Source organism: Xenopus tropicalis, chromosome 2 (genome assembly GCF_000004195.4).
Source record: "Xenopus tropicalis strain Nigerian chromosome 2, UCB_Xtro_10.0, whole genome shotgun sequence".
Lineage (NCBI taxonomy): Eukaryota > Metazoa > Chordata > Amphibia > Anura > Pipidae > Xenopus > Xenopus tropicalis.
The window spans coordinates 112552632-112576530 of NC_030678.2; the positions used below are offsets into that span (position 1 = coordinate 112552632).

The 23899-nt window shown below is 39.8% G+C and overlaps 1 protein-coding gene across 3 annotated transcripts in view; it reads left to right on the forward strand.

Annotated features, from left to right (window-relative positions):
• Nucleotides 1–249: 249 nt before the first annotated feature.
• The window catches only part of rev1 (REV1, DNA directed polymerase), a 50391-nt gene continuing 26741 nt past the window's right edge, over nt 250–23899 (forward strand). Inside the window, exons 1-8 of one of the 3 annotated variants that reach the window (XM_012957685.3) lie at nt 250–519; nt 13626–13692; nt 16259–16391; nt 18387–18555; nt 19544–19696; nt 20195–20856; nt 23261–23368; nt 23605–23721. In XM_012957685.3, coding sequence (XP_012813139.1) covers nt 13636–13692; nt 16259–16391; nt 18387–18555; nt 19544–19696; nt 20195–20856; nt 23261–23368; nt 23605–23721 — 1399 coding nt within the window. In that variant the 5' untranslated portion in view covers nt 250–519; nt 13626–13635. Of the gene's footprint in view, nt 520–1949; nt 2099–2609; nt 2907–13625; nt 13693–16258; nt 16392–18386; nt 18556–19543; nt 19697–20194; nt 20857–23260; nt 23369–23604; nt 23722–23899 lie in introns of those variants that run through there. The other 2 variants (XM_012957686.3, XM_012957684.2) reach the window with 2 other exon arrangements.

Consider the following 23899-nt stretch of genomic DNA (forward strand, 5'->3'; position numbering starts at 1 on the left):
CAGCCTATCTATTTACCCAGTTTTATTTTTACACTGAACTGTTTCTTTATTATTTCTATATAGTTAAACGTTAATTGTATCACATTCATAGCACTTTTTTTTTCTTCACAAAAACTGTGACTGTGGCATTATAGTCAAATGTATGTGGTTGTTCCATTTTATTTATGTTAATAAAGATTTAAGAAAAAAAGAATCTAGTGAGAGGATTAGAGAAGAAGGAGGGGCAGACAAACGGCAGGAGTGAGACCTCCAAGGAGAGGGGAAAGAAGGAGAAAGGCTTAGGGGGCACGGGGGGATTGCTGCAGTGGGATAGTGACCCCACAACCGTGCCATGGCAGTGCTCCCCCCACATAGGGACTGCCAGGCGGAGCCCATGGGCATACACTGACCATACAGACAGGGAGGCGGAGACCTTGCGGGAGGCACATTCAGTGACAGCTCCACAGAGCCCGGCACTAAAAGGGGAGAGAAGGACAGGGGCTGTCACACCAGGAATGGTGCTCCAGCTCTTGGGGAAAGGTGAGCCGACTACTCATTATAGTATTGACTATATTTAGTACAGCTGCACCCCTCCAGCTATTGGTGAATAACTACAATACTCACAAGTAGCTTTCAGTACTTGGGTTTCTGGGAGATGTAGTTCATTTGTAGGAGGAAAGCTGATAAGACTTTACTGATTGTACTGTGTAATTCTCTCACTATATATGTGTTTAGGAGGTACATGCACTCCGACTATTCTATGTTAGTATATATGTTAGTAATAAGTGCACAGATGTTATTATAATCTATAGCTCTGTCATATGCAGGGGATGTAGGAAGACACGCTTGCCCAATAGTATTGTAATTGGTGCAGGGGCATTATATTACTCTTTGTATAAAAGCACAGAAAAATTTAAACTGCTTTAATGTAAGAAATGCATCTGAGGTTTGACTGCTGTCAACGCCAGTGTGAGCTGTGGGACTGCTGAGGATTGGGTACATAGCTCCAGCACTATTGGTAAATGTATCCAAGTTGTTGCTGGATAATGGTGTGGATAGTCTGGCCTGCTGGTGGTGCTAGCGCAGTAACACTAGGGGGGAGATTTACTAATCCACGAATCCGAATCCCGAAAGGGAAAAAATGGGATTGGAAAGGAAAATTTTGCGACTTTTTCGTATTTGTCGCGACTTTTTCGTCGCCGCCGCGACTTTATCGTATTTTGCACGACTATTTCGTTGCAGTCTCGATTTTTTCGTATTGAACGATTGTAAACGGCGGAAAAACCAATCCGATTTTTTCGCGCCGGCGACGAAAAAGTCGCGGAAAATATACAAAAAAGTCGTGACGGCAACGAAAAAGTTGTGGAACATACGAAAAAGTTGCAGCAGCGACGAAATTGTCGCAAAAAACACGCACATTACGAAAAAAAACGCATTTGAAGCGTTTGTGCCTTAGTAAATCTCCCCCTAGGTGAGTTGGCTAGTGCCAGTTATGGTTGTGGCCACTAGTGGGCATCTGTGTCTTAACATTTTTTTGTTTTTGGCTAAGACTCCTCCCAGCAGGGGTTTAATGTATCGGCGACTATATTGTTGAAGTCTCTCTAGTCTGTGAGGGGACCCTTGAATCAAGGAAATTACATTTTTGGTAGATTCAAATTTGTAGCTTTGTTGTCAGTCGCTTACCATGCCCTGGGCCCGGGGCATTCTTGTATTTATGGCTTGTAAGGGTTTTCAGCTCTTATATTCAGAGGCTATAAGTTATATCAGTTTGCCTCTATCATGCTTGTGATATTTTTCTGTTATTGTTGATGAGACAGGAAAACCCCAGGCTACACTCAGGCCCGGATTAGTGGCAAGGCCACAAAGGCCTAGGGCGGCATAAATTTTGGGGCGGCATGCTGCCCAGCCGCATGTATATGGTGCTCATTGAGGATGGGACATGAGAAAAACTTTACCACCTCCTGTCCTCAGTGATCTACAAGGATGGGCATGCGATACTGTTGGATCAGAAATCTGCCACTGGCTACACTCCTGGTAACATCAACAGCTGAAATTCCTATTTGAACGCAATTGCACTAGCAACGCACATCCCTCTTGCCCCTCTGCAATGCTTGGAAAGGTAAGTGCCATGTTCAAGGGGGAGCAGAGCTGTTTTTCAGGAATTAACAGATTGAGTTCTTCCCCCCAGTCTCCCATTACCTAATAATATTCTCATGATTTTCACTCATTCTTCAGAAGTTTCTCTGCAAAGTCCAGCCACACAGGTGCAGAGAGCATTTGGTGAGGCTACAGAGGGCATATGTGAATTTTCATTTTTGGCAAAATAAATTGGAAACATGTTATATTTTGCACAGCCTATTTATTTACCCAGTTTCAATTTTACACTGAATAATTCCTTAATATTTCTGTATAGTTAGCCATTAATTGTATCACATGGCACTTTATTGTTTTTCACAAAAACTGTGATTGTGGACAGCCTCTCACCCATGCCAGTCACAGACCCAATAATAAGTAAGGAATAGTGTAAGGCTTTTGGCTCCAAACCTAACTTTAATCTTTTTGTGTTCGTTGTATTTATGTTAATAAAGATTCCAGAAAAAAAAAAGTCTAGTGAGAGGGTTAGAGGAGAAGGAGGGGCAGACAAACGGCAGGAGTGAGACCTCTGGGGAGAGGGAAAAGAAGGAGTAAGAGGCTTAGGGGGGTGGGGGGGATCGCTGCGGTGGGATATCAGTGCGCCCCTCACACAGGGACTGCCAGGCCTACGATACACAGGCGGAGCCCATGGGCATACACTAACCATACAGACAGGGAGGCGGAGACTTTGCGGGAGGTACATTCACTGACAGCTCCACAGAGCCCGGCACTGAGGGGGGAGAGAAGGACAGGGGCTGTCACACCGGGAATGGTGCTCCAGCTCTTGGGGAAAGGTGAGCCGACTACGCGTAGTATTGATTATGTTTAGTACAGATGCGGCCCTCCTGCTATTGGTACATAACTACAGTACTTACTAGTAGCTGTTCTCAGGGGTTTCTGGGAGATGTAGTTCATTTGTAGGAGGATAGCTGATAGGACTTTACTGATAGTACTGTTTATTTCTCTCGCTATATATGTGTCTAGGAGGTACAGGCACTCCAGTATTTTGTGTGTATAAGAAATAAATGCACAGATGTTATTATAATCCATAGCTCTGTCTTATGCAGGAAGACACACTTGCCTAATAGGATATTGTATTTGGTGTAGGGGCATTATATTACTGTTTGTATAAAAGCACAAAAAAATGAAAACTGCTTTACCAGGAGAAATGCATTGTGGAAAAAACCCTCATTTTTATGATATGATTTTTCCCTTATAAGGTCAATAAACAGACACAATGAGAGGCAGTTGTGTGTAGCATTTCTTGTGGTACCTCAGTTCCCTACATTCCCCCAGTGGTGAGGCCGGTGTATGTGACGGTGCATTTTTTGCTTGTAGCACGTTCCCCTGCTGGTGGTGGTGTCGTCTCTGAGCGCTGGCCTTGGATGACCCATTGTTGGATGTATGTAGAGGTAAAGAGGGGGGAGCAGTTGTGTTATTGGTGATGAGACAAGAAAACCCCAGGCTAAAGCTGGCCATACACGTTCAGATTTTTCTTTCTTTCTTCTTTCCCCTTAACAAATTTGAGTGCTATCCAACAAATCCGTCAAATTATTGTAAGGTTAGTGGGCACCAAACAATCATATCTACTTTTCATCCAACATTGTTCAGAAAATCGATCGGGTAAGAATTTTGTCGTTAACAATGAAATTTGCCCGTTGTCCAGTTGTTTGCAGGACCAAGCAGGTAGTTTTCCTAGCTTCAGCTTGATGATGTCGATTGAAGTTTTTTTTTGTTGATGAGCAAATCATACTTTTAAATGATTGTTTCAGGATAAGCTTGGTTATACAATAACTAAAATATATTTTAAAAATCTTAACGTGTATGGCCAGCTTTACTCCCTATCCTCAGCTCCTCCTCTCCCTCCTCCTGCAGGGCTTTACATAACAGTCATAGCAATGGGGAATATTCAGTGTGTGTGAGGCCTCTTATCAGCGTTCCAACTGTGTCAGTCAGTGTGTTAGAGAGAGATCTGCATTCACTGCACGCACGTGTGGATGGGATAGTGGGCTCTCTGCATTCACAAAAGCCTTAGAACTGCTGCTGTGAAGGCTATTTGACATGATGTTTTGGACCTTTGCAGCATTACTTTTTTTAATTTTATCCCGGGAAATATCCTTTTCATACTAAAACTGCCATTCCTTATAGCAGCAATACTATTAGCACTACAGTGCCACTAAAATATATTGTGTAGTACTTTGTGCTCTTGAACTATAAGGTGTCCCTTTGTACCAGGACACATCAGTTGTTTTGGGTTTGGTGCTGCCTTATTATGTATCTTTGTAATGAATTTACAGGCTGTTTGTCTGTTTATTTCTGTCTTGTCTTATAATGGGCTTGTCCAGGTCAATCCCCCTCCCCTTACTATGTTTTGGTATCACATGGGAGCCGCCAAGCAGACACAACAGTACTTAGCAGCGCACCCAGGGACCTGGCAAGCTGCAGACTTATAAGCCTTTTGTATATTTCTAAAGATTTCCGGAAATAAGGAGTTTAATCAGGCTGGACGGATTTCCCTATCGTCTGTTTTTGGACTGCAGGAAAGCTACAATGAGGCGTAGATTTACTATTCACAGACCAGAAATCCCCATATTAATTCCACCAGCCGTTCGTTCTACAGTTGATTCTATTTTTCTAAATCTCTTACTTTCAGTTGGTTTAGATTATATTGTATTTTATTCTTTTTTTAAAGATCATTACCTATATCTCATTTTCAAGCTTTGGAATATTTACAAAGTTTTGGTTGTGAAACTTTAAAGAGGCACAGGTACCATCAAGGCTTTAATAGTATAGGTACTTCAGTGTTTATATATATATATGAAGCAGTGCTGTCTGAGTTTGCCAGGTGGCCTTTTGGTTTATTCAGAATGCCATACAGGTGCCACAACATTTATCAAATTACACAAGTGCAGTTAATGGCACTCTTTCTGCATCATTTGCTACCCTTTTGGTAGAGGAAGCTTTCTATGCATTTTCTTTTTAGGAAGACTGGAGGTAGATTCAGTTTATTTTGTCTGCTTTCACTGGATTAGCTGGCATATAGGAAGAAACAAGACTTGAGCAATGGCACACAAGGGGGTCATTCATTAACACTGGGCAAATTATAACCTAGGCATGAACCCATAATACTGTTCAATTTTGCTATAATTGTTCTACCTACAGATTGCTGAAACAAGCTAATTACTTATTGATTGCTATGTCTTACTTCCCAGGTAAAATTTGTTGATAAATGTGTTTTGTCACAATGGCCTTTCATTGTGCTCTAAACACAAAATAGGAGGTATTTTTTTATTTGTTTCTGACTGTAGCCATGGCATAACTAGAAGTTACTATGCCCCAAAACAAACTCATTTTAGGGCACCTAAAATGTCATTGGGCCCTCTACACTCCGTTTTAGATTTTTAGAAGCATATTCAAATGATAAATTTCACCTATTGATAAATACACTTCTAAAAATCCCCTAGAAATGAATAGAAAGTGGGTAAATATTTCTGTGGTAAACTCTAATCTCACATTATAATAGATCTGCCCCTAGGTGTTTAAACATCCAGTTTAGAGCAAGTTTTAGTTTTTCTTCTACTCTCTGAGAGCACCACAGTGGTCAGAACACCTAGTTGGACCACAAGGCTTGCCTAAATATAAATTATTTGTCTAAAGACCAAATTCCATCTTATTTCTTTCCCTTTCATATTTAAATTCAAGAAAAATCTCTTAAAGAATCAGTGTATTACTGCTAAAACAATGTATATCAGTGCTGTCCAACTTCTACGGTGCCGAGGGCCGGAATTTCTCTAGCATACATGGTGGAGGGCCGCTAATGGAAGCCAGTTTTGACCATTCCCCTTTTTGAAACCACACCCACTTCAAACCACACCTATTTTATCACAATGGTGGTAGCACAGCAAAATCCCAAATGCTTGGTCCTTACTGTGGGGATATCAACCATCATTCATATGTGAAAGAATTATGTCATATTAAGATATACCCTTAAATTCCATATGCCTCCTCCTCCCCTGTGGATAGCAGAGCGACCCCCAGTACATAATTACACACCTTAGGGGCCATTTAATGGCTATTTCCAACTGCTAACAAACTCCCACAACAAACCCCTGCCAGGTTCACCTCCCACAAGCAGCATAGGGCAAGCAGAGTATGGCGCACACACAGGCAGCACTCTGCCTGTCCTATGCTGTCTGTGTGTGCCATACTCTGCCTGTCCTACCCTGCCTGTGTGTGCCATACTCTGCCTTCCCTATGCTGCCTCTGTGTGCCATACTCTGCCTGCCCTACCCTGACTGTGTGTGCCATACTCTGCCTGCCCTACCCTTCCTGTGTGTGCCATACCCTCCCTGACCTATGCTGCCTGTGTATGCCATACTCTACCTGACCTATGCTGCCTGTGTTTGCCATACTCTACCTGCCCTATGCTGGCTGTATGTGCCATACTCTGCCTACAGTACCTATGTCTGAGGTGTGAAGAAGTGAACAATGGGATTGATTACAGTCTGAGCCTGAGGTGTGAACACTGCAGGGGGTGAACAATGCAGGTATTACATTTTTAAACAATACAGATGGATTAAAGCCTGAATCTGAGGTGAGAACCATGCAGGGGGCCAGTTAATCTCAGTACTGATACCATTGAATGCTTACTCAAAGGTAAGCCATCAAAGCAGCCAGACAGGTGGGGGGGCCACACAGAGGGGGGTCGCGGGCCGCATGTGGGCCGCGGGCCGCCAGTTGGACAGCACTGATGTATATGATGCAAAGTCTTTTGCAGTCTTTTATGACTGTTTCTGTTATCTTTCTGGTAGAACACAGTACTGTCTTGCTTTATGGCAGGGATCTTTGATAAATTATATATATCATAAGATCATAATCGTTATAATGAACACTGCTTGCAAACATAATAATTCATAAAAAAGGTAAGTCTTCAGATGGGGCATGTATTCTTATTTTTGGTTTAACCTTGTAATGTGCAAGACTGCTTTCCCTAGGATTTTTACACACACAAAATATTGTTGTGCGGTCAAACTGACACAACCAAAATTTTACAACCTGTTCCCTCTTCTCCAACCCTGCATCCATGGTGCAATAATATCTGTGTTGTTGTTCAACACACAGGAATAGTTTATCATATGAAACCTTGTATCTGATGACATATATGGCAAACTAAAGGTTTGGAGAACATGTCTCACAAAACACAAAAGAGAATTAATGACACTTTAGCTTAAAGAGGCGGTTCACTTTTTAAGTTTACTTTTAGTGTGTTATGGAATGCCCTATTCTTAGCAACTTTGCAATTGTTTTTCATTATTTATTTGTTTTTGAATGATTTGCCTTTCTCTTCTGCCTCTTTCCAGCTTTCAAATGGGGGTCATTGACCCTGGCAGCCAAAAGCTATTGCTCTGTAAGGGTGCGGCTTTGTTGTTATTGTTACTTTGTATTACTTATCTTTCTATTATGGCTCTCTACTATTCCAACTCCCATCTCTCTTTTAAACCACTGTCTGGTTGCTAGGGTAAATAAGACCCTAGCAACCAGATAGCTGCTTAAATACCAAATGGAGAGCTGCTGAACAAAAAGCTAGATAACTGAAAAACAATAATAAACGAAGGCCAATAGGAAATTGTCTCAGAATATCAATGTCTACATCATATGAAAAGTTACTTTAAAGGTGAACTACCCCTTTTAAAGACACACCAAATACAGTTGCAAAGTAGAGCCATAGCTCAGGGCCTCCAAATATGATAATATCCTACACCAATATAGAATGTTTTCTGTTGGCCTTACAGATGTTATATACATGTATGGGATGTCCTAAGCTACACACAAATGTACAAATTGCTGAATCCGAGGTGTCTGCAGTGCAGCAAATGGGGCAATAATAATGCTGGCCAGCCTGGGTCCCTATGTATTGATTTAAGCCTTTCTTTTTAAGCCACCATTAGTGTGAACTTCTGTCCTGTGTTAAAGATTTTTTATTTTTAAGTCTATGATCAGTTTAATAAACAACAGTAATTTGCCTGTTTGTTTTTAAAGTAAAGCTTGGGACCCAGTTGAAATGCACACATACTGTACACTGCAGAGTACTGTACATACAAACTGCTTGCATATACTGCCCAGGTCAGAACTGAACTCTGCATCCCAGCGGTAACAGGAAGGTACCAGATTTCAACCCGTTTAAGCATTTACATTTTTCTTTCATTTACATCTTGTTTTTACCATCCGTGTTTTTTACATCCTTGTTTTTAGTGGGCTTTGAATCTTCAGCTGCAAGTCAACACTGCAGAATGTATATAATCTTGTATTTTCCACTGTAGCTATTCCCAGTGGCAAAAATACAAAAATTATTTTTTTCAAGTTCTAATGAATGACCTTTAGTGACAATGCTTTGCAGTTACTTCTTAAATCATGATGGATGCTACTACGTGTTTGTCTGCATTCCCCATGCTTCCAATAGGTGTTGCCCCCTGCACAATTATCTAGTAGCACTGTATCTTTGAAAATGAGCTGCTAGAGATTTTCTTTACTGAAAAAACCTCCCAAGTGCATTCATACTGTTGGGATCACTGTTGATTTCACAGGAGTCAGTTGCCCTCTGCAGAATCTAATCTGTTGCCTAGACAAAAATAGTATAGAGAGAGTAATAAAACCAATGCATTTAATCTAATATAATATATATATAAAAATAAAGCAGATGCCGCACTCACAGGCTGTGGAGACAGCCGAAATGTTAGTTTGACGTTTCTTAAAATAAATGAATTCTTTATTTTTCCACTAAGTCCTGTGAGTGCGGCATCTGCTTTATTTTTTATTATACTGACTTTCAATACTGCACCCAGGCGTTCTTCGTTATATCATTACGTGAGTGCCTGCTTTGTGTTTATATATATAAATTTGAAAAAATCCAAGGAAAAAGAAAACCTTCATGTAAATTCTCATGAGTATTTAAGTTCCTGTACACACATGGGAACCTGTACAACATGAGCTGCAAAACATGATAAAAAGTGGTTGTACTTTTAGATAATTTTTTAGATATGCCCACCACATATTTTCGTATACTTGTGTAGCTATAGGACTGTGTATGAGCCTAGTGGGTTTGCAGGCCAGTTTACCTTTTACTTGGTCTTCATGTATTTTTTAGTTTTTAAATTAGTTGCCTTCCTTTTCTTTCACTTTTCAGCATTCAAATGGGGGACACTGACCCCTCTTTAAGACTACAGTTGTATTCTTATTGTTACCTTTTATAACTTGTCTTTTTATTTGGGCCTATTCTATTCATTTTCCAGTCTCTCCTGCAAAACACTAACTGGTTGCTAGGGTAAAAAGAATAAAAAATGAAGACCACATGCAAAGCCTCACAATATAACATACTGTTAATGCCACCTTAATCTGTCACCTATAGCCTCATGGTTTCTATACGTAATGGAAGGCACCTAATAATGATGTATATTGCAGCACAGCAATGGAACCAGAACTTTAAGCAGCATGGCTGTCATCAGTACACTCTTCTGTTATGTGAGTTATAATCTCCTCATTGCCACAATCTCACAGATTCCTCCTTTATACCACTTTAGCTGACAGTTGTTGTGCACAGAGAAGTTTGGCTAGTGTAAAGCTGCTTATTGTTAAGATCAGTACCAATAGTTTTTCAGAATCTATTTGGAACTTGGAAGCAAATGATATGTGATTTCTATGTACAGGTATAGGACTGGTTATCCAGAATGCTCGTGACCAAGGGTCTTTCCGTAATTTGGAACTCCATACCTTAAGTCTACTAAGAAATAAATAAAACATTAATTACACCCATAGGATTATTTTGCATCCAGTGAGGATTAATTATATCTTAGTTGGGATCAAATACAAAGCACTGTTTTATTTTTACAGAGAAAAAGGGAATCCATACCTGTACTACACTCTTTAGGGCTCAGTCCTTTTTTTCTGAATTTGTGCTGCCTATAACTCTTTGCAACTGAACTGTTGTTCACTGTTGTAAAGAAGCGCAAATTGGAATTGAGTATATGCCACGTATTTCTACCAAGCTGTTAAAGGACATGTAAACCCCACACACAAAAATGTAATCGGTGAACAGTCTCTTTGAAATACCTGCAATACCTGCCACACTGGTTGTCCAGAAGTTAATAGTAAGGCTGCATCATCCCCTTAATCGCTTAGATTTGCTTCTTCTCCTGTAACCCACTCGGCCCCCTCCCTCGGGAATTTGCTTTGGCTGTTGGCTTGTGGGCATGCTCAGTTGTTCTAAGCTCAGGTTACTAAACACGCCCCCAGTCTAGCAGCCAGTAAAGAGATGGCACTGCAGGTTCCCATAGAAACTCAGCTCTAACTGGCTGCTTTAATTTTTTTCTCCGAACCAACTCTCCTGAGCTCAGCTCAAACAAAGCAGAACTTTTGTCAGAGACAGTTCTGCCTGTGTGCCTGTATTCTTGAAGAAATGTATGCTGAATAAGGGTCTGTGTGTGTAGGCTGTTTGCAGATTTAAATGTATCCAATTATGTATCAGAGGAAAAATGGCCACCAGGTGAAAGGTGCTATTTGCTTTAGGAAAATGTGATGGTGCTGGCAAATGGAGGGGATATATGCAGTACAAATAATGCCATTTGGGTGGGGGAGACGTGCCTGATATACATTGTAGGCAAATGTAGGCTTTACATGTCCTTTAAGGAAGGCTGAAATCTCTAAAATGAATGTGCTGCTCATGTGTTGCATAAATAAAGTGTAATGGATGCTTTTCTGCAGTTTCTTGTTCGTCCCACACACTTGATATTCATGTTTTGTTGAGTCAGCATAGCTGTGATGGGCTGATAGCTGCAGTCTGCTCTTATGGAGCATACATGCCTGAATTTCCTCATGGTAGAGTGCCTTTACGTTTTCACATTCTCATAATATATTGCAAATATTCTTTTGTTAAGTTGGGATCAGTGTAGGCTGGCCAGTTTGTTACAATAATGCTCTGTGCAGCATTATTGATTTGTGAGACATTTAATGATTTATAATGCAGCACACAGCTTTTCCTGTGCAAGCACTGGATCAATTGTATTATTCCCATTTCATTGGTTGTAAAGGTTGGCGCAGTTACCAGGCTGATAATGAACAACATTACTGCCCTACACGCCAAGGGTAGATACCCTTAAACCTTTTTAAATCAGTCTATAAGCCCTAATTAAGGGATCTTTCATGACTAAATGGATTATAAACTGAATTTGATGAAAGATTAAAATAATTTGCACCGGTCCTTTAAGCTACCAATATTTCTGAGTTTTGTGTATATGTAGTGTTTCATTTACTTTAAATGTTATAATTTGTGGGGCAAAAAAATTGGGCTTTTTCTGTTTTTATTGCATATTTGTTATTGCACTCCTCTGACTGCATCACCTAATTACATTTTAGTCTAATGCATAATGACAGTAAATCTCTTCAGCATTTATTGAGCTAGAAGTAAAATGAGTCCTAAAGTCAATGCCACAAATCCTACCACATGATGTCCAGAGCTGAACAGTATTAGAATTGATAGCTAAAGTTTTAGTTCCCTTAATGCAGTGCTGTCCAACTTCTGTTGTACCGAGGGCCGGAATTTTTCCGACCTACGTGGTGGAGGGCCGATAATGGAAGCCCGTTTTGACCACTCCCCTTTTTGAAACCGCACCTACTTGAAACCACACCCATGTTATCACATGACCATACCCATATTAATGGTTGTAGTACAGCAAAAACCTGCCATACTCTGCCTGCCCTACCCTGCCTGTGTGTGCCATACTCTGCCTACCCTACCCTGCCTGTGTGTGCCATACTCGCCTTCCCTACCCTGCCTGTGTGTGCCATACTCTGCCTTCCCTACCCTGTCTGTGTGCCATACTTTCACTGTGTGTGCCATTCTTGGCTGGTTTGTGCCATACTTGGCCTGTGTGTGCCATACCCTGCCTGTGTGTGCCATACTCTGCCTTCATTACGCTGCCTGCATGTGCCATACTCTCACTGTGTTTGCCATTCTTGGCTGGTTTGTGCCATACTTGGCCTGTGTGTGCCATACTCTGCCTGCCCTACCCTGCCTGTGTGTGCCATACTCTGCCTTTATTACCCTGCCTGCGTGTGCCATACTCTCACTGTGTTTGTCATTCTTGGCTGGTTTGTGCCATACTTGGCCTGTGTGTGCCATACTCTGCCTGTGTGTGCCATACTCTGCCTTCCCTACCCTGCCTGTGTGTGCCATACTCTGCTTGCCCTATGATGCCTGTGTGTATGGCACACACAGGCAGCCTACAGTGACACAATGCTGGCACTGCTCCTACAGTCTGCAAAATAACTATATATTAAAAAACTTTTTAATTGAAGTACCACCTCAGTATATGTTCTTTTTGCAGTGTGCAGGGATTATTTGTGGGTTTCTACTGCTCCTGAGGTGTGAACAGGGGAACAATGGGGGTGATTACAGCCTGAGCCTGAGGTGTGAACACTGCAGGGGGTGAACAATACAGAAACTAAAAGGTGTGAAAAACACAGGGGATTACATATTTAAACAATACAGCCTGATTACAGCCTGAATCTGAGGTGAGAACCATGCAGGGGGGCAGTTAATCACAGTACTGATACCATTTAAAGCTTACACAAGAGTTAGCCATCAAAGCAGCCAGACAGGTGGGGGGCCACACAGAGGGGGGTCGCGGGCCGCATGCGGCCCGCGGGCCGCCAGTTGGACAGCACTGCCTTAATGCATAAAAGCTCCACCATAAGGGAACATAGGACTGAATGTTCATGTGTGAAAGGCCTTGTGGTGACCCTACTGAAAGGTACTCCTTGGTGAAGTGATCACCGTTTTACCACCATCTTAGAGCACTGCTTCTGCATTTTATCCCTCCCTATCAAATAAAAAAAAGAATTATAAGAAAGCATGAAAATTACCATATTTCTTTGGTAAATGCTGCATATACCTTATAGGGATCCTGCTATTTTTAAAACCCATTACGTATTTTAGTGGAAGTTACATTTTTAAAGAATGGAAGAAGTGCACATTCTTTTCTGTGAATATCTCTGTTCTAAGTTCTGCGTTATTTGATGCATCCCTAGTTATGACACTATTTGCAAGACTGGATCAGGTACCACTACAATATGGGTTTTGGGTGGGTAGTTAACTGCAGGTACAGGCTGCAGATCTAATTGTTCTTCTACCTTTTTTTCCACCTACCTGCCCTTGATAATGTCATTTATGTGTTGATGATTACATCACTTCTGTATTTCAGGCTGGGTGAAGGGTAGCACATCAGGTCAGGTGCCAAGTCACGGCAGCTGGTTTTGTGTAGGGTGCGATTCTAACCACATAGACCTGTGCAAGTCTCTTCTTATTTTCTGGTCACTGACCCCTGTGCTAAAACAGGGTTATAGTATAGCTTAGTGCATGGACCTAAAACCACAGTTGTAGCATCACTTGTGCAGTGGAATTATCTCATGATTCACTCCAGTTGAGAAAATGTGTGTTTACATTTTCACTTATTTTACAGGAACTGAACAATGCGTCGAGGGGGATGGCGGAATCGAGCCAGCGACAAAGATGGATGGGGTGTCTGGGTAAATGCAGTGTTAAATTCTGATAAGTTCACTATATATGTGTTATTTTGCATATACATCTTTATTTCCCTCTGCTCCTCTAAAGATATTATCTTGTAGTTTTAGGCCCATGCAACATGTAGCATTTTAAATGTTGTTACTTGTAGAATGAAACTACTACTTGTTCCAAATAGCTTTCCATTCAGCTGAATAAAAAACAACAAATCGATCAATGTGGCCAAAATCCTCCCAGCAGTAGGGTTTTGATGTGAGCTGAAGCTGGATTTTTGCCAGATCAGCTGCAGCCCCAGCAGTAGTAGGTAAGAAGAGTAGAATGCAGCTGCTTTCTGTGAAAGGGATGAGACTTTTTAAATTAATTTATGTTTAAAGAAATTATCAAAAATACCTCAGTAGCAACACATAAACAACTTAATTCTATGATACTTCCCCTTTTATAAAAGATCCTGCCTGCAAACAAAAAGGCTCAATTACATCCTCAGATTCTGTGAGCAAAGTTCAATTTCGAGCACTGTTGCTATTTTTTTTCCCCCACAATGTCATGGCTCCTTTTTTCTAGCCTATGGTTAAGTGCCCTGGGAGGCACAAATTCCTAAGGTTATTCATGTAAATTTGTGTATAAACATAATAAATTTTAGAATGCTTTTAACATAAACTAAACATCTGTAACTTCGTTTTGGTGGTGATCTGGAGTTGTGGCAGCCAAGTTTCTGTGTGATTGTCATGGCCACAAGCAGGCATTGCACCTGACAGAGCACGCATTTCAAGGCAAAATGGACACAATTGCATGGAAGTCCGTCTGGAGTCCTTTGCAGGGTGTTCTGTGGGAGTGGCATCTGTGCCTGAATTTTTAGGCGCAAGTGCACTGGTAAGGCCCCATCTAGAATATGCAGTTCAATCTCCAGTGTTTAAACGGGACATTATTGAATTAAGAGAGGGCCAAAAGAAGGGCAACAAAGCTGGTAAGGGGTATGGAAGAAAGTTAGGTTTAGAACAGCGGTTCTCAACCTGTGGGTCGGGACCCCTTTGGGGGTCGACCAACCCTTTCACAGGGGTCGCCTAAGACCATCGGAAAACGGTATGGGGTCACCACAACATGAGGAACTGTATTAAAGGGTCGTGGCATTAGCAAGGTTAAGAACCACTGGTTTAGAAGAAGAGAGGATCTGTTTAAATATTTGGAAAGGATTTTTACTGTGAGAGCTGTGAAGTGGAATTCCCTCCTTGAACGAGTCGTACTGGCTGATACATTATATAGCTTTAAGAAGGGGCTGGATGGCTTTTTAGCAAGTGTGGAGATTACAGGGTTATGGGAGATAGCTCTTAGTACAAGTGATGGAATACGGGGTTATGGGAGATAGCTCTCAGTACAAGTGAAGGAATACAGGGTTATGGGAGATAGCTCTTAGTACAATTTGATCCAGGGACGGGTCTGATTGCCATCTTGGAGTCAGGAAGGAATTTTTTTCCCCCTCTGCGGCAAATTAGAGAGGCTTCAGATGGGGTTTTTTTTTTTTGCCTTTCTCTGGATCAACAAGCAGTTAGGCAGGTTATATACAGTATAGGCATTATGGTTGAACTTGATGGATGTATGTCTTTTTTTCGACCTAACTTACTATGTTACGATGTAAGTGCACTGTACCTATTGTCTCAGGGCGTGAAGTGCTCCCTGATGCTACTGCCTGGCCAGGAGGCAGCGGGAGCTCCAGGTTTCCCCTGCATCAATAGGTGCAGTAGGGTCTAATTCTGATAGCAGGAATGACTGAGCGGCATTGAGGACATCTATATGGAAGTGCAGAGAGTGCACTTTGACACAAGTAACTTCGAAAGTGATTTTATGTGCAGTTCATGGAGGGGAAAAGCACAAGTTGCTCACTGCTTCTGTGGACATAAATGAGCCCTAAAATCTTAGTATATCTGGCTTTATTGAAACAATGTGTATGTATTCTTAGAATCAATCTAAAGAAGGTACTTCTTAGATGCATTGTTTTTTATGTACCATTTAGTAGATATTAAGCTAGGCACCATGTGCACCATAACCATTTTTCTCCAAATACAGTCACTAGAGAGCATGGTTGCCAATAGTGCTCTCTTAAAATTTGAGCTTTAGCAGCACATTGGTTAAATTCTATTATGTTACATAAAAATAATGCATCTGTTGCAAACTACTTTTTTTTTAAGAGATTTGGGGGAATACTTTAATCCCCTTTAAATGCACTTGAAACAAATCAGGCCACTTTGATTTTTCATTATGTTTCTAAGACAGGCAGCTTTTACCACTCCCGGATTGCTGGGCGAAATTATTCTGCAGGATATGGAAGACAGAAAGTTAATGTATACCTAATCTAGACACTTCTTCAGTTTGCTTCTTTATACTTACTTAGGATGAAAAGACTGCTGAGAAACCTTAATATAGACAATTTTATTGACTGTGTTTAGAGGGTAAGAGCTTTAAAATAAAAGGTATACAAAATATATGCTTTTTATGTTGCATGGTTACAACTAGAACAGTGGCAGAAGTTTAGGCTGCATACTTTTTGAAACGTATTCTCTTTTTGTTTCACACTAGGGTGGATACATGGCAGCTAAAGTGCAGAAATTAGATGAGCAGTTTCGATCAGATGCTCCATTGCAACAGCAGAAGGATGGAACCTCGTCCAAGATCTTTAATGGGGTTTCTATATATGTCAATGGATATACTGGTAGGTGTTCTTTCCCTTAGACACATGGTGTTATTATGCCTTATAAGGCATGCATTTCTGTTTTCTCATATACACATTTTGTGTATAAAAACCCATAATTTATTGCTTATTTAGACCTACCAACATCTGTGCACATACAGCTTTCTAAGTGTTTTCAGAAGGATCATTTTTGCACACATGCCCTAAAGGAAATTAGAGGCAATGCTGAGCTGAGTGTCAGATCTATGTATTGAAACGGACTGCATAAAATGGATTGGCATCGAGTCCCACTAAAAGTAGTATAAATGTATAGTTGTATAATGATATTTACAGAGATCATATCAAAAAGTAGCTGTTAAAAAAGGTTTAATACATTGCAAGTTCCTTTTGAACCACAAATATATTTGAATGGTAGTTCTTTTATTTTTCTTGTACATATACTATTAGATTTAAGCTTTATTCTATATCATCACAAGGAGTCCAGATTAATCTTCAGTAGATCAGTTGGCACTCTTTTTATTTCTCTGGGCACCTGCACATAGAATTGTGATAACACCTTTCCCTTAGAGCAAATATTTTAAGGTAGCTAACATTTGCTATTAGACATGTTTTTATTAAAATACTTTTAGGAACCTTCTAAAAATGCTAAATCTTAAACGCAAAATAAAGGCATCCTATACACACATTTTGATTTAACAGTAGCTGTTATCCCATTGAGCATACAACCAATTTTTTTCTCTTGTTCTGACTCTTAAAACAATATAGCATCTGCTATATTGTTTTGATTGTAGAACCACCTATGCTGAGAACAGCAATGGACAACAGATTCTACTTTCACTAGGCTTATGTCACTCAGGGCATATACTCAGTTTGCAGATAAACGCCGGCTCTTCTGTGTCTTTCCCTGGAGTCCTGGTGTCTGCCCAAATACATGCATATGGAGCAAATATTGGCTCCAAAATGCACCCGATCTGTGTGCCTGCACCCAGCATGACACAGTGTCTCCAGGTGCAGACACAGAAGAGGGCTGGTTCATATGTAGGGGTGGTGTGGCATAAGCTGTAACAATTACATTTACATGTAACTTTAAAACTATTTACATTTGAATTTGATGACGAATGCATATTGGAAATCTGCTTAAAATTGTTAAACATTTAAATAGGTAACATTTTATTTTTCTGTATACATTTTAGTGCTGAAGGCTACATACTGCAACTTTATTTTCATACAGTCTAAAGGCACATGTCAAACATACAGTTACTAAGCAACATCAACTAACAGAAGAGCACCCTGTGAATTCCTTCAGGCTTCCTACTTTTTTACATTCCTCCCACTCAAAATCTGACCTGTGTTTTCATTGTACTACTTGTGGGTCAAGAACAGATCTTTTATGTAAAGTAAAAAAAATTACAAAAGGGGGCATTATGAAATAATGTCTGTCCTGTGTTAATGTCTCTTGGGTAAAAGCTTTTCTATAATTGTGAATTAAAGGATAGCTTCTTATTTTTTTATTCCTGGCATCTACTGGTTTTTGTCTTGACATAATCAGAATATTTTTTTTCAGGCAGAACCAAGCAGTGAATATTAAGAGACCAGGATGATTTTGCAGTTAGTCTTCCCTTTGCTCATCATTATTGTGTTTTTTTTTTAAAAAAAAAAAAAACAAGAACTGGGTATGGGTTTGCCTACGTATCTAACTAATCTCATTTTGGCATTCCAACGCATTGAAGAACTTCTCGGCTGTGCATACTTTGTCAGGCAATGCTAAGTACATAAGCTAGTATATATATATATATATATATATATATATATATACAAACAAAAAACTTAGTGAAGCTTAGTTAAAAATGAACAGCTCAGAGCATTAACAAATCTATATATTTAGGCATTCATATATAGTGCCTTTTGTAAATGTTCTTTGTTTATAATATCATAGTTTTTGTTTTCTATGCAATAAAAATAACTTCCATTCTGTCCATATAGATGTTTCAATGTTATGGTCTTATGCATTTTCAGATCCTACTGCTGATCAGCTGCGTCATCTAATGATGCTGCATGGAGGACAATACCATGTTTATTATTCTCGATCTAAAACAACACACATCATTGCAACAAACCTCCCAAATAACAAGATCAAGGAATTAAGAGATGAGAAAGTTGTCCGACCAGAGTGGATAACAGAAAGGTAATGCATTCCACAAATATTTTGGTCTGGTTTAATTACATAGGCAGGTGCATTTACCAATGGCAACCAATTAGCAGTTAGCTTTGCTAAAAATAATTTGATTGGTTGCAGTTGGCTACTGCACTAGTACATGTATTAGGGCACGTACACATGAGTGTTCCTTTGTGTGTTTCACTGTGGTGCATTCCTCTGCATTCCACCTCACGGAAGTGCAGGAAGGAATGCATCCTCTTCTTCCTAATGTGCCTGTACTCAAACATGTTGCATCCCACCTGTGTTCAGCACTTACAATAGACCTATGTGAGTACAGGTGCATTGGATGCATTCCTTCCTGTGTGGTGGAACCCAGCACAGGGAAATGCAGAAAGAAATGCTTGTGAGTACGAGCCCTTAGTAAATCAGCCTCTAAATATCTGACAGGTGTATGGTTTGGTTTCCCTCCGCTATGGCAGCAGCTCACAGGTGACTCATCTGAAGAGGATTTTTGATATTGTAACTCAATATCTTTTGATAACTTTACAAAAAAGAACTAATTATCCTGTTCATTATTCAATTTTTCAGTGACCTTTATATTTAAGTTACGTTTAGTTTCCAGAATGAGAACATTTTTAACATCAAAGTATTTCTGACTTGAGCAGAAGCCTCAGTTGCATTATATGATAACATTTCACTGTTGGTAGTACCATTCTCTTCATAATACAGATTTTTTGTCCATGTTTCAGTCAAGCAATATATCAAGGTAGGAGAGTAAAGGCCTACTGACACCCCCAGGCCCCCTCCAAAACCATACGACCTGGAAGTCTTTTAACTGCATCTATCTCTGTACCGTCTGGTGTTCTGGTCCTCTTCTCTGCTAGCTCACAACAGGAGCTTATGCATTTGAAGCATGGTGTGCCATTGGTCTAAAACCCTACAGCACCCTGCATGTTTGCCTCCATTGCTTCACAGGAAATTTCATTGACTTTTTATTGATTCTTTTTTCCAACAGCATAAAAGCTGGCCGCCTACTTTCATATGTTCCCTACCAGTTGTATACAAAGCAGTCCAGTGTTCAAAAAGGCCTAAATTTTACCTCCATGTTCAAGAGAGATGATCCTTTACCAGGGCCCAGCAATATTAGTAGAGATTTCAGCCAAAGAGAGTAAGTATTAATTGTGTTTTAGATTAGACTGTCTGCCAGAACCTTGTTTGCCTCCCAATTGGATCTTTCAGACGATTTTCAACTTTACCTTTTTAAATATGTTTAAATATACTATTATTTTTTATGTGTATTGAATGAACAGTAAAGAATACATTTGCCTTTTTTAATTTATTAATCTTTTCCGTTTTAGAATGATATCACTTTTCAGTCAGTGCAGCCCTACAGTATGTACATCTAATAAAACCTATTTGAATTTTCTGGGTGTGCTAAGCTTAAGCTACAGTCATATGGACCTCTTATATCTTAGTTCAATTACAGTGTCAGTAATAAGACAATTGAACGACTGGAACCAGTACTGACAATTGTGCTACATGTTCCATTTAAATGTCTGCTCTCTGCAAAATATTCAGTTTTCAAATACAAATTAGTTTTCTTAGTATAGTACTTTAGCTCAAGTCCCCAAAATCATGTTTTCATTTTGTGTTTGTTTCACTGTAGAAACAGTACAACAAAGGATTTCTTTGCAAGGCCAAGCAGTGTTCCAGATGGACTGGAAGAAGATGAGCACAAAAATGGTGATTTTGAAATGTTGGATTTGGAGCAAATATTTTCTGATCATAAGCCTAATGGACTACAGAACCACATAGACAATACAGCTGTGTATATTAAACACACCCCCATCTCTAATGGTGCCTTAAAGCCACTGGATAGCACAGTGCAATTAAATAGCTCTTTTGCAAGGAGACTTGATTTGTTGCAGTCACAGGAAAAGCCTGATCAGGACTGTGTTGACAATACAGACTGCACTGTGGAGCATTTGCAACCAAACAGCAGACAAACAGATGTTTTCTGCAATCCTCATAGGACTTCATCCTTACCCTCATCCTCATGTTTGCACACAAATTCGAAAATTAATGGTGCTCACCACTCGCTTCCGGGGCCTTCAAGCACAAGCACTACTGCACTCTCCCCTGCCAAGCTGGCCTCTCTACAGCTGCCTAAAACAGCTGACCCCAATTTTATTTCAGATTTTTATTCTCACTCCAGACTTCATCATATATCGACGTGGAAGTGTGAGTTCACTGAGTTTGTGCGCGGTCTACAGACTCAAAGTAACAAAGGCTTCCCAGGTCGGGAGAGGTTAAAAAAATTAAAGCCTGGTATGTATGTTATAAAGTATTGTTTCACTATTTACATTTTCAGGGCTGCCATAAAGGGGTACATGGGGTACAGCAATCAGGGGCCCCATTAGACATTACATTTTAATTTGCAGACCATGAAGAGCTTGTGGGAGAATAGGCAGGGTTTTGTCAGATCATGGAAGTGGTTTTCATGTAATAGTCATGATTGGGGTGGATCAGGGGGCGTGACTATAGTTACATAGTTACATAGGGTTGAAAAAAGACCAGTGTCCATCAAGTTCAACCCATCCAAGTAAACCCAGCACACCTAACCCACACCTACCATTCTATACACTCACATACATAAACTATAAATACAACCACTAGTACTAACTGTAGATATTAGTATCACAATAGCCTTGGATATTCTGATTGATCAAGAACTCATCCAGGCCCCTCTTAAAGGCATTAACAGAATCTGCCATTACCACATCACTAGGAAGGGCATTCCATAACCTCACTGCCCTCACCGTGAAAAACCACCTACGCTGCTTCAAATGGAAGCTCCTTTCCTCTAATCTAAAGGGGTGACCTCTGGTGCATTGATTGTTTTTATGGGAAAAAAGAACATCCCCCATCTGCCTATAATCCCCTCTAATGTACTTGTACAGAGTAATCATGTCCCCTCGCAAGCGCCTCTTTTCCAGAGAAAACAACCCCAACCTCGACAGTCTCACCTCATAGTTTAAATCTTCCATCCCCTTAACCAGTTTAGTTGCACGTCTCTGCACTTTCTCCAGCTCATTAATATCCTTCTTAAGGACTGGAGCCCAAAACTGCACTGCATACTCAAGGTGAGGCCTTACCAGGGACCTATAAAGGGGCAAAATTATGTTCTCATCCCTTGAGTCAACGCCCTTTTTTATACAAGACAGCACTTTATTTAGTAGCCACAGAATGACACTGCCTGGCATTAGACAACTTGTTATCAACAAAAAACCCTAGATCCTTCTCCATTAAGGATACCCCCAACACACTACCATTCAGTAGATAGTTTGCGTTTATATTATTTCTACCAAAGTGCATAACTTTGCACTTATCAACATTGAACCTCATTTTCCAGTTTGCTGCCCAGTTATCTAATTTTGTCAAATCGCTCTGCAAAGCGGCAGCATCCTGCATGGAACTTATAGTTTTGCACTATGTCTGTGGATACTTTTTTTCTATTTGTTGAGGTACCTTGGGGACCTGTACATTGTCATTTTTACTCACTACAATCTTTTTGTGCAGCTTTTACAAGTGGACTAATGATCCAACCTTAATGATTTGCCTGTGGATCACAGATATGTAGGTTGGATTCTTTTTAAATAATGTCAAACAGAGTTTAGGACTTTGAGGCTGGCTGAGGGCTGTTTAATGTCTTAGTGTCCTTTAACTGCCCCCACTGGCCTCCAGTTTTATAACCCTGCTCTAAACTATGGATCTACCTATGTGTCCAGGTTATAGCCTGTTTTGGGAAATCTAGTATACAGGTACTAGTGTAATTTTTCCTCTATGTTGTTCCAAGTAAAGCTTTAAATATATTTGCATGCATGACCAAAAGTCTGTTTAAATCCTTTCCGAAATGCACCTGTATTTTATTTTCAATTATCTTTATACTCCCTCAGCATGTGGGATGAATTACTATTAGAAGTGTGATAAAATATTTAATTCAACTTTCAGCAACAATACTATATGCAATAGTATTTAACTCTCTTTAAATTCATTTGATGCCACAAATTTTAGTATACAAACTAATAGCCCTTTTGGCTCTCTATAAAGCTCCAAAAATTACCATTTATCACTCTCTAGTAAAGGTAAACTGAAAAAGCACAGCTACTGATGGTATCAGAATTTCTAATTCTTATTTCTTTATAAAAAGAAAACCTTTATTTTCCAGTATAGTTATCTATGGGAAAACCATATAGTGTTGACCTGCATCAATGTATTTGCATCATAATATCATGCTGTGACCATGTACAAAATTTTATTGAGGTACTAATAATGTCTATGCATACATTTTTTACAGAACCTTGTAAATATTCTATTCCTTCTTAAAAATAAAACAAAATGAAATGTTATGAATTTCATGGGTACACCCCACATTTTTTCAATTTAGGAGAAAATGCATTCTGTGCTTGCTGCATTTATTAATTATTTATTATTGATGTTCAAGAAGCTATTACTGTTTCTCCAGTAAAGCATTTTACTTTGTATGTTCAGGTAGCGTACAATTCCTAAGCACTAGGGATTTTTAGACAATGGGGATATTATTATTTAAAGTAGCATGTAATTTTCTAAATAGAGTTTCTCTCCCATTAGAATATGCAACATTCTTGTGTGATGTAATGTGCAAAGTACAATACATTCCAGGAGTTAAGATCATTTTACTGTATTTAATTAGGTAATATGCCTCCTTCCACATTACCGAAGTGCCAGAACTGTATCATACACGTAGATATGGACTGCTTCTTTGTATCTGTGGCTATTCGCAACCGTCCGGACCTCAAAGGTAACTGTGCAGCATGTGGTTGCAAATAATAATTGTTTGATATATTGCATGCAGTGTCATTTTGTACCCATTGTATACCAGTTGTCATTAGTACAGTTTACACTGGTAATGGCTTGTGATGTTTATTATATACATAAAGGTAATTTTGATCACGTTCATGGTTGTTCTGTGAAAAATCATGTATCTTAGTTTGCTATTAAACCATATAACTGTGATTTTTCTTATTATCTGAAAAGGAAAACCAGTCGCTGTTACAAGCAACAGAGGTGCTGGAACAACGACAACGCGGGAAGGAGCTAATCCTCAGCTAGAGTTTCAGTATTATCAAAACAGGATACTAAAGGGAAAAGCTGGTATGTTTGTGTATTAAATGGACTGTAGTCTAATTGCCAGGGATACTGGCAACTATTATTTTTATTATCATTAACACAGATATACATAATAAACATTGCTTTACAGTGAAAGGGGGGTGTACACATCGAATATACAAACATTGCCTGATACAGGAAGTGAAGAGGGCCCTGCTCATTA